The sequence below is a fragment of the Schistocerca piceifrons genome, chromosome 11 (genome assembly GCF_021461385.2).
Source record: "Schistocerca piceifrons isolate TAMUIC-IGC-003096 chromosome 11, iqSchPice1.1, whole genome shotgun sequence".
Taxonomy (NCBI): domain Eukaryota; kingdom Metazoa; phylum Arthropoda; class Insecta; order Orthoptera; family Acrididae; genus Schistocerca; species Schistocerca piceifrons.
Genome location: NC_060148.1, coordinates 30,368,967 through 30,381,091, shown reverse-complemented (window position 1 = coordinate 30,381,091; position 12,125 = coordinate 30,368,967). Strand labels below are relative to the sequence as shown.

General features: G+C 46.3%; 1 protein-coding gene across 1 annotated transcript in view; it reads right to left on the bottom strand.

Annotated features, from left to right (window-relative positions):
• LOC124720446 (coiled-coil domain-containing protein AGAP005037) overlaps positions 1-12,125 on the bottom strand; it is a 992,798-nt gene that overhangs the window by 838,047 nt on the left and 142,626 nt on the right. Inside the window, exon 5 of the mRNA XM_047245796.1 lies at positions 5,786-5,984. Within this exon, the coding sequence (XP_047101752.1) occupies positions 5,786-5,984 (199 nt within the window). The remainder of the gene's footprint in view (positions 1-5,785; positions 5,985-12,125) is intronic.

Here is a 12,125-nt window from a genome sequence, read left to right as displayed (position 1 = left end):
CCACAACAACAACAACATTCAATTCTACAGGTGATGGTAGTCCTTATTCGCAACTGCGAGTTCATTTTATGTGTTTCGTAACGGGTGTGTTCGCCGAAGGAACTTTGCATCGTAATAAAAATAACACAGCCACTGCAATATCTTATGTCTGTATTATGGCTGTAGTAGCTACTAGGGGTGTACAAATTCCCCTTGCAGCCTGCTTGCCCCTAGCTCCTCTGCAACCATTCATGCAGGTCAGCCTGCCGCGACGTAAATACAAGAGTGCGCGTGTACTGAGGAATAGTGGGCAATGCGGGCGATACGGGCTCCCGCAAGCCCTGGCTGCCTGGGTTCCCGCAGGCCTGCCAAGCTTCACGGGACCCGCCCTGCTTGCTGCGCCTGACAACAGGTTGCGCTGTCAAGCTACCGTGACTAGAGTAGCCAAGTAGTTAGACCGCAGTTCATTTATTGCAGCGGTGGGGGCAGCACAATGAATAGGTCGAACTTTAGTGAGATTGAAAAAAAAATTGACAACTGGCGAAAACATGCTGGTAACGAAACAGAGAGCCGACCGGAGTGACCGTGGGGTTGTAGGCGCTACAGTCCGGAACCGAGCGACCACTACGGTCGCAGGTTCGAATCCTGCCTCGGGCACGGATGTATGTGATGTCCTTAGGTTAGTTAGGTTTAATTAGTTCTAAGTTCTAGGGGACTGATGACCTCAGAAGTTAAGTCGCATAGTGCTCAGAGCCATTTGAAGCATTTGAACGAAACAGAGCTCAAGTGCGGCATGGGAAACGTTTTCGTGTGTTTATGAGGCCGCAAACGATGTCAAAATCTTTTGTAAGGAACTCTATTCCACGCACTGTCCGAAATATTATGTAGACTGTCGCCTTCCTCTTGGTTTCAAGGTATAGTGCGCAAAATTTCGTCAAGATTGTATGCAATACAAACACACGGACACAATGAAAACGCACTTTCAGTTTTTCTCAAATTTTCCAATTTTTCGGTCGATTTTCCAAAATTTTATTTCATAAAAACCTTGTCCTGAGAATTACGAACACAGCAAAACAAAGCCGAATTGGTCCAGCCGTTCTCGAGTTTTACGCTTATCAACACATTTGGCAATTCATTTTTATTTACGTAGATAATAAGCCCGTAATATACACGTAAAGGAAGAATGTACAAATAAAATACGATATTTTTTGACCTGAAACTAATACACACAATTATATAATGTTGCGGTTTGTCTTTTGGTGCTCAGGTAAAATAAAAACTTTTAATTAACGTTCGTAATACGACAATGACGCGTGCAGAGTAAACGGCTGCATAGCGCGACTCATCAGTAATATGGGCAGGCAAGCAAGTTTCCTGCAGCCTGCCCGGGTTGGGTTCTGCTTGGCTTGGCTGGGAGTGAAGCAGCCTGCCCGCCTGGCCACCGGGCAAGCATGGGCGGGTTAAGAGCGCAACATGTACACCACTGGTTGCTACACTGTAGAAGGATAACAGCTAAGTTACGAAGTACTGAAAGCAGCAGAAACCACAACATCTGTTAACAAAGTATTAAAAATTTTCAGTTTTATATTTGTGAATACCTTATTCGGAAACTGAAATTCTCTACGTATAGACTGTAAAAAGCAGTTTTTCCTGTCATTTAACAAGCCAATTTTAAAAAAAATATCACAGAAGATTCTGTAACTTTAGCGAAGCAAGTCTTGGTAAAGAAGAAGAAAAATGTGTCTGCTCAAGACAGAAGTTATCCAAATACAAATATGAATCTGTTACAAACATAAAAGCTATGCAAGTAACTCTATAGAAATGAAACAAGATATGAGGGAATTTTGGTCGCAGGACAAGTGTTACAAGTCAAGTTTTGTATAACACGCGGGAACTTTTCCACCGATGCAGTCGGAATGTACTCAATGACTTAAGAAAGGAAATCGTTCCAAATTGGTACTTCCAAATATTTTCCTCGAAATATCGTGTGGTTCGCATTTTACATTAAATTAGGCATCGTCTTGTTTCAATGATAATGAACTTAAAAACTAAAGCACGTGTTGAAAGAAGACTTTACTCCTTGAAAATAGTCTTTAATCTGTACTGTTGCAGTTCGTTGAAATAACATAAATATCTTTTTTTTCCCTAGTTACCTTACGCTCAGAGGAACTAGATTGACAGTGAGCAATTACACGACAAAGTGTTTCCCAAAGAAACGTGTACTGAGAAGAGCAAACACACAGCTCGAAATCGCCGTTGCTCTATAGCAGATATAGGTCTTGTTATTAGTTTTTTAAAAGTGCTTTTTTAAAAGTGCTCCAGTTCCACTTGACGAAACAGAGCAACAAATTCAACACAGAACTTTTTATTGGAAACATTCACTGACAGTAGAGAATGGAGACATTTATTTTTAAAAATAAAACTTTAAAAATCTACTTTAAAGGACAATATGTATGTTTATTGTAACTAGATAGGAATACAAACTCATAAAGAAACAATATACAGAAAAAAGAAAATAAAAATTTATCAAAATTTGTCGCTTCAGCAGATGACAAAACATTCAATCCACGCTGGCTTCCAAACCAAGGTAGGCGGAAAAAATACTGTATGTTCCAGGTTGAACACACTGCTACATCTAAAGCCATTACTTCAGATACATTTTGGAAGTCGATACAGTAGTCTTCAAGTACATGGAATATGTTACCAAACAAATACCCTTAACCTATTTTGCCTCATTTTAAATAAAACTACAATTAACATATATTTGCCTGTCATCAAAACAGCTCGAATTACCCTTTCATAAGAGAAACATTCCAAAAATTGGTTACTTTCAATATTTTATGCAAGAAAAACATGACTGCACAAATAACAAACGAAATTTCAACACCTTATGTTTTTCTCCCACCTCTACCCTAATCACAGTACCATAACTGTGTGGTTCAGTCTAAAACAATCACATAATACAGCCACTCTCAAGAACGCACATACAAGATTATGTCAGTCGACACACACTCAGAAGGCTGTATTATTCTTTCGCACTCCAAAGTTCTTGTTGCTACGACCACTCTGCAAAGGCCATCCTGTTACTATTAATCTTTCCACTGACTACACTGACTCCCCCACACACCGTTGGGTGCCTTGCGGAGTATCAATGTAGATGTAGACACCATCATGTTCCCAACAGTACACTGAAAAACTCCTTCTAGTATCGTCAGCTCCAAACTCTTCAAAGGAGATCAGAAACATTGTAGGCCAACAAGATAAGATGGTTTACAAAAAGGATCCGGAGACATACGAAAACCATCTTCACCTGACCGCATTTTACAAATGACACCCAAAAAGTGCTGCTACATAGGCATATCTGCCAAAGGTCACCTTGACGTCATCACACTCTATAAAGACTACCATGATACAACTGGCTCCCCAAACGCTGCCCTGACATTCTTGTGTCCTAATGGACATTACAGCACACTCATGCTTCGGCAGCAATATTTACACGATAATTATCCCAGACGCCACACTGATATAACTCGCCAAAAGACTGCCTTGACAAGACCACACTATACAGAGACCACTTGCTATAACCGTACTCGACCAAGGTGTCCTAAGCACCATGATGTCCCAGTTGGCACATTGACATACCCATGCTTTGAAGGCCACATTGGCATGATCCCCAAAGGCCAGTTGTCATGACCACATTCACCACAGACCACCTTGACACCAACATACATCCCAATCACTGTCTTAACATCACCGTATTCTAACTGATATCATGATACACCCATGTTGCAAAGACCACCTGGACATAATCTCTACCTTTAAATGGTGCTTTGACATGGTCACGTTGACAAAAGGTCACTTTCATATGGTCATGCTCTACAAAGGTTACTGTGCTTTAATCCCCTCCCTAAGCAGCCTTGAAACACTCATGCCCAAATGGGTACCACATTATATATAAGGGCTGTTCAAAAAGAAACGAGCAAGAGGCATAATTAAAGAAACCAGTAGCTGTATGTTAGAAGTACTGACCCTGGCTGTTGAGACACTTGTCCCACTATGACACAAGGCGGTGAATGGCTGTCTCATAATACTACCGGGGCTGCAATTTTAACCAGTTCTGCAAGTACAGCTGGACATTGTCGTCCGAGGTGAATCGTTTCTCCCTCAGAGCCTTTTTAAGGGGACCAAAAATGGCAAAATCACAGGGACAACAGTGAATGCCCTGCTTTACTCGCAAATCTTGACCACCCTTCGCCAAGCGATCAAATCAAAACGACCAGGCAATCTCACCTGTGGGGTCATTCTGCTCCACAACAATGCAAAGCCTCATACGGCCAACACAGTCGCGGCACTCCTGCAGAAATTCAAATGGGCGGTTCTCGGCCACCCTCCATACAGTCCGGACCTCTCTCCCTGTGGTTATGCCATTTTTGGTCCCCTTAAAAAGGTTGTGAGGGGCAAACGATTCACCTCGGACGACGACGTCCAGCTGGGGAACTGGTTAATATCGCAGCCCTGGGAATTTTAAGGGGCAGCCATTCACCACCTTGGGTCACAGTGGGACAAGTGTCTCAACAGCCAAGGTCAATACATCTGACATACAGGTACTAGTTTTTATAATTTTGCTTTCGGGTCGTTTCTTTTTGAATCCCACTTATATATGACTGAATAGCCACCCTGATATGATCACTACTTCCAAAGTCCACAATGACAATGTCACATTCCCCAAAAACTGACTTGACACTATGACACTCTCCAAAGGTGATCAGACTATACGTAGCTTCCCTAACATAATGAACAACTGCAAAGTGTGATCATGTCTAGATGGTCTGTGGTGTGTTCATCCCAACTTTTTGTTGAAGATAATGCTGAGAGGAACTTCGAAACTTTAACAGGTTGCCATCAGTGCAATGAATAACTAGAGATGCTCTAGTTTGTAGAGTGAAACTAAGAATGAAGCAAATAATCCGATATCTGTGGTGTTTATCTGTACATTATAATAATATTAGCTAGACAGCCTTGAAGGGTTCACTCTCTACAGAAACCACCTTGACATAATGATACACCCAAAATATATCTGAACACCTTAAAGTCCCAGCCGAAACAGTTATAAGCTATGCTCCAAGACTCACACTGACACTATCTTCAAAGGCCAGCTGAGACGATCACATTCACCACACATCACTTTGACACAATCGTACTGCTTAATGTCTGCTGTTTGTGTCACAAATGCGACCGTCATGCACTCATGCTCCAATGGCCACCCTGACCTTGAAGGCTTCTGAAATGATCACTTGTGAGAAAGGTCACCTTGATGTGATCATGCAATCCAAAGGCTGCCTTGAGAATTGTGCCCCACCTCATATCTCAAAATACCTACGCTCCAATGGCCACTGCCACGTAATATCTCCAGGGGCCATTTTAACACCAACTTATTCCCCCAAGGCGGAGACCCATCTTGAGATAATCAGGATTCCCACTTTATCTCCAAAGCTGTCTACACTCTTCAAAGTTCGCTCACACACAGCTACAGTACCTATAGGTCACTATCACATTATCTTACTCCAGTACTTACCTTCATATAATTACACTTAAAAGGCCCAGTCAAAGCCTTTTGAAATTGTCCTACACAATCCAGTTTTGGAGCAGTATGTAACAGACTAGACAGCACTTTTCATAGCAACACTGTAGATTATCTCTGGTGTTGACACGCTGTGACTGCTCGAAGACCTCGGCCCTAGTAGCCACCGGGACCAGGGTATGAGTGAAGCCTGCTCTGGGGTGGAGACACTTGTTGAGTGCCTACCTTGCTCTTGTGGATGTGCTGGTGGTGGTAGTCGGAGTCGAACTCGGGCTCGCTGAAGTAGGACTGGTCCTGGTCCCAGGCGGAGGGTGGCGGGGGCGGGGCCAGGCCCACCCCTGCACCGGGCAGCACGCCCCCGTTCACGTCGGCCGCCTCGAACAGCCGCAGCACCGACCGGTCGCGGATCTCGCGCAGGTGGGACCTGAGGATGGGAGCGCGCGTTGAAACGCATCACATTCACACTGAGGCGCCAAAGAAACTAGTATAGGCATGCGTATTCAGATATAGAGACATGTAAACACGAAGAATATGGCGGTACGGTCGGCAACGCCTATATGTGATGACAAGTGTCTGGCGCATTTTTTAGATCGGGTACTGCTGCTACAATGGCAGGTTATCAAGATTTAAGTCAGTTTGAACGTGGTGTTACAGTCGGCGCACGAGCGATGGGACACAGCATCTCCGAGGTGGCGATGAAGTGGGGATTTTCCCGTACTACCATTTCACGAGTCAATACCAGGAATCCAGTAAAACATGAAATCTCCGACATCGCTGCGGCCGGAAAAAGATTCTGCAAGAATGGGACTAACTACGACTGACGAGCGAGGTGGCGCAGTGGTTAGACACTGGACTCGCATTCGGGAGGACGACGGTTCAATCCCGCGTCCGGCCATCCTGATTTAGGTTTTTCGTGATTTCCCTAAATCGCTCCAGGCAAATGCCGTGATGATTCATTTGAAAGGACCCGGCCGACTTCCTTTCCCATCCTTCCCTAATCCGATGGGACCGATGACCTCGCTGTCTGGTCTCCTTCCCCAAAACAACCCAATCCAACTACGACTGAAGAGACTCGTTCAACATGATAGAAGTGCTACCCGTCCGAAAATTGCTTCAGATTTCAACGCTGGGCCATCAACAAGTGTCAGCGTGCGAACCATTCAACGAAACATCATCGATATGGGCTTCCAGAACCGAAGGCCCACTGGTATTCCCTTGATGACTGCGCGACACAAAGCTTTACGCCTCACCTGGGCCAGTCAACACCGACTGTTGGAGTGTGAGGACTGGAAACATGTTGCCTGGTCGGGCGAGTCTCGCTTCAAATTCTATCGAGCGGATGGACCTGTATGGGTTTGGAGACAATCTCATCAATCGATGGACGCTGCATGTCAGCAGGGGAATTTCAAGCTGGTGGACGGATGGACCTGTACAGGTATGGAGACAACTCATGAACTGATGGACACTGCATGTCAGCAGGGGACTGTTCAAGATGGTGGACAGATGGACCTGTACGGGTATGGAGACAATCTCATGAATCGATGGACACTGCTTGTCAGCAGGGGACTGTTCAAGCTGGTGGACGGATGGACATGTACGGGTATGGAGAGAATCTCATGAATCGATGGACACTGCATGTCAGCAGGGGACTGTTCAAGGTGGTGGACACATGGACCTGTACGGGTATGGAGACAATCTCATGAATCGATGGACGCTGCATGTCAGCAGGGACTGTTCAAGCTGGTGGATGGATGGACCTGTACGGGTATGGAGACAATCTCATGAATCGATGGACGCTGCATGACAGCAGGGGACTGTTCAAGCTGGTGGACGGATGGACCTGTTCGAGTGTGGAGAGAATCTCATGAATCTATGGACACTGCATGTCAGCAGGGGTCTGTTCATGCTGGTGGAGGCTCTATAATGATATGGGGCGTGTGCAGTTGGAGTGCTATAGGACCCCTGATACGTCTAGATACGACTCTGACAGGTGACACGTATGTAAGCGTCCTGTCTGATCACCTGCATCCATTCGTGTCCATTGTGCATTCAGACGGACTTGGGTAATTCCAGCAGGACAATGCGTCACCCCACAGTCTAGAATTGCTACAGAGTGGCTCCAGGAACATTTGTCTAAGTTTATACATTTTCGATGACCACCAAACTCCCCATTATTGGGCATATCTGGGATGCCTTGCAACGTGCTATTCAGAAGAGATCTCCGTCCATCGTATTCTTACGGATTTATGGACAGTAGTGCTAGATTCATGGTGTCAGTTTCCTACATCAGTACTCCAGCACTACTTCGAGTCCATTCCACGTCGTGTTGCGGCACTTCTGCGGGCTGGCGGGGGCCCTACATGATATTAGGCAGGTGTACCAATTTCTTTGACTCTTCAGTGTACAAAAGAATCCCGGCAAAGAGCACTGGAACTACTACATGTTCGAACTGGAAACATAATATTGGGGTGCAGATAGAGGGCTGGGGCAGACCACCGTGGAAAGGTCTGAACTGAGGATATGTTGAAATGTACACATTTACAACACAGTTCAGATACATTCACGAACATAACTGTAAATACCGTATTTAACACGGAGCGCCACAGTCAGAAGGTGGGGGGGGGGGGGGGGGGGGGGGCAGTGGACGACCAAGTGTGCACTGGCCCCTACCTGGAATGTTGAACAAAGACTTATTCGTTGCACAATTGTCATGTGTGAGGGTATTCGGAAAGTAGTTTAGGTTTCCCTGCTGGAATCTCCTTCCTTCTGTCGAAGCACGTACTGGATGGTTACGCGTAAGGTTCTGATCGTCGCGGTGCGTTTTGCCTCTGCTTTGTGCGCTGTGAATATTTAAATTGTGCGCTGCAGTAGAAAATTCCGCGAACTGTGACGTGCGATCAGTGCTTTGGCTGACGTTTGCCAAAAAAGCTGAAAGCAACTGAAATTTATCGGGAACTTTTCCTTGACTTCCGGAAGGGGTTCGATACAGTTCCGCACTGTCGCCTGATAAAGTAAGAGCCTACGGAATATCAGACCAGCTGTGAGGCTGGATTGAAGAGTTATTAGTAAACAGAACACAGCATGTTGTTCTCAATGGAGAGACGTCTACAGACGTTAAAGTAACCTCTGGCGTGCCACAGGGGAGTGTTATGGGACCATTGCTTTTCACAATGTATCTAAATGACCTAGTAGATAGTGTCGGAAGTTCCGTGCGGCTTTTCGCGGATGATGCTGTAGTATACAGAGAAGTTGCAGCATTAGAAAATTGCAGCGAAGTGCAGGAAGATCTGCAACGGATAGGCACTTGGTGCAGGAAGTGGCAACTGACCCTTAACATAGACAAATGTAATGTATTGCGAATACATAGAAAGAAGGATCCTTTATTGTACGATTATATGATAGCGGAACAAACACTGGTAGCAGTTACTTCTGTTAAATATCTGGGAGTATGCGTACGGAACGATTTGAAGTGGAATGATCATATAAAATTAATTGTTGGTAAGGCGGGTGCCAGGTTGAGATTCATTGGGAGAATCCTTAGAAAATGTAGTCCATCAACAAAGGAGGTGGCTTACGAAACACTCGTTCAACTTATACTCGAGTATTGCTCATCAGTGTGGGATCCGTACCAGGTCGGGTTGACGGAGGAGATAGAGAAGAACCAAAGAAGAGCGCCGCGTTTCGTCACTGGGTTATTTGGTAACCGTGATCGCGTTACGGAGATGTTCAGCAAACTCGAGTGGCAGACTCTGCAAGAGAGGCGCTCTGCATCGCGGTGTAGCTTGCTGTCCGGGTTTCGAGAGGGTGCGTTTCTGGATAAGGTATCGAATATATTGCTTCCCCCTACTTATACCTGCCGAGGAGATCACGAAAGTAAAATTAGAGAGATTCGAGCGCGCACGCAAGTTTTCCGGCAGTCGTTCTCTCCGCGAACCGTACGCGACTGGAACAGGAAAGGGAGGTAATGACAGTGGCACGTAAAGTGCCCTCCGCCACACACCGTTGGGTGGCTTGCGGAGTATAAATGTAGATGTAGATGTACACACAACTGACAAAGGTCGGGGGATAGTGATATGTAGACGGCGGTAGTATCGCGTTCACAAGGTATAAAGGGGCAGTGCATTGGCGGAGCTGTTATTTTTACTGAGGGGACAAATGCCAAAAGCTTCCCCACGACATTAAAGCCACACGATAGGAAATAACAGACTCTGAACGCGGAATGGTAGTGGGAGCTAGACGCATGGGACTCTCAATTTCGGAAATCGTTAGAGAATTCAATATTGCGAGATCCACAGTGTCAAGAATGTGCCGAGAATACCAAATTTTAGGCATTACCTGTCACCACGGACAACGCAGTGGCCGATGGTCTTTACTTAACGACCGAGAGCCGCAGTGTCTGCGTATAGTTGTGAGTACTAACAGACAAGCAACACTTCGTGAAAAACAGCAGAAATCAATGCGGCACATAGGACAGTGAGGCAAAATTTGGCGTTAACGGGCTATGGCAGCAGACGACGACGCAACTGCCTTTGCTGACAGCACGACACCGCCTGCAGCGCCTCTCCTGGTCTCGTGACCAAATGGGTTCGACGCTAGACGACTGGAAGCCCGTGGCCTGCTCCGGTGGGTCCCGATTTGACTAGAAAAGAGCTGATGGCGGGGTTCGAGAGTGGCGCAGACCGTACGAAGCCATGGACACAGGTTATCAACAAAGCACTGTACACGGTGGTGGTGGCTACACGATGATGTGGTCTGTGTTTACATGGTACGGTCGTCTGGTCCAACTGAACCGATCATTGACTGTAAATGGTTATGTTCGGCTGGTTCGAAAGCATTTGTAGCCATTCATGGACTTCATGTACCCAAACAACGGTCGGACTTTTATGGGTGACAATGCGCCATCTCACTGGGCCACAACTGATCGCGATTGGTTTGGAGAACATTATGGAGTTCGAGCTAATGATCTGGAAACCCAGATCGTCCGACGTGAGTTCTATCCAACATCTGTGCGACATAATCTAGAGGTCAGTTCGTCCACAAAATCTTGTACTGTAAACACTTTCGCGATTATGGATGGCTGTAGTGGCAGCAATGGGTCATTATTTCTGCAGGCGACTTCGAAGAGATTGAGTCCATCGCATGTCGAGTCGCCGCACACGCCGGGCAAAAGGAGGTCCGAAACGATAGTACACTACTGGCCATTAAAATTGCTACACCAACAAGGAATGCAGATGATAAACGGGTATTCGTTGCACAAATATATTATACTAGAACTGACATGTGATTACATTTTCACGCTATTCGGGTGCATAGATCCTGAGAAATCAGTACCCAGAACAACCACCTCTGGCCGTAATAATGGCCTCGATACGCCTGGGCATTGAGTCAAACAGAGCTCGAATGGCGTGTACAGGTACAGCTGCCCGTGCAGCTTCAACACGATACCACAGTTCATCAAGAGTAGTGACTGGCGTATTGTGACGAGCCAGTTGCTCGGCCACCATTGACCAGACGTTTTCAGTTGGTGAGAGATCTGGAGAATGTGCTGGCCAGGGCAGCAGTCGAACATTTTCTGTATCCAGAAAGGCCCGTACAGGACCTGCAACATGCCTTCGTGCATTATCCTGCTGAAATGTAGGGTTTCAAAGGGATCGAATAAAGGTTAGACCCACGGGTCGTAACACATCTGAAATGTAACGTCCACTGTTCAAAGTGCAGTCAATGCGAACAAGAGGTGACCGAGACGTGTAACCAATGGCACCCTATACCATCACGCCAGGTGATACGCCAGTATGGCGATGACGAATACACGCTTCCATTGTGCGTTCACCGCGATGTCGCCAAACACGGATGCGACCATTGTGATGCTGTAAACAGAACCTGGATTCATCCGAAAATATGACGATTTGCCATTCGTGCACCAAGGTTCGTCGTCGAGTACACCATCGCAGGCGCTCCTGTCTGTGATGCAGCGTCAAGGGTAACCGCAGCCACGGTCTCTGAGCTGATAGTCCCTGCTGCTGCAAACGTCGTCGAAGTGTTCGTGCAGATGGTTGTTGTCTTGCAAACGTCCCCATCTGTTGACTCAGGGATCGAGACGTGGCTGCACGATCCGTTACAGCCGTGCGGATAAGATGCCTGTCATCTCGACTGCTAGTGATACGAGGCCGTTGAGATGCAGCACGGCGTTCCGTATTACCCTCCTGAACCCATCGATTCCATATTCTGCTAACAGTCGTTGGATCTCGACCAACGCGAACAGCAGTGTCGCGATACGAGAAACCGCAGTCGCGATAGGCTACAATCCGACCTTTACCAAAGTCGGAAACGTGATCGTACGCATTTCTCCTCCTTACACGAGGCATCACAACAACGTTTCACCAGGCAACGCCGGTCAACTGCTGTTTGTGTATGAGAAATCGGTTGGAAACTTTCGTCATGTCAGCACGTTGTAGGTGTCGCCACCGGCGCCAACCTTGTGTGAATGCTCTGAAAAGCTAATCTTTTGCATAACACAGCATCTTCTTCCTGTCGGTTAAATTTCGCGTCTGTAGCACGTGGTGTA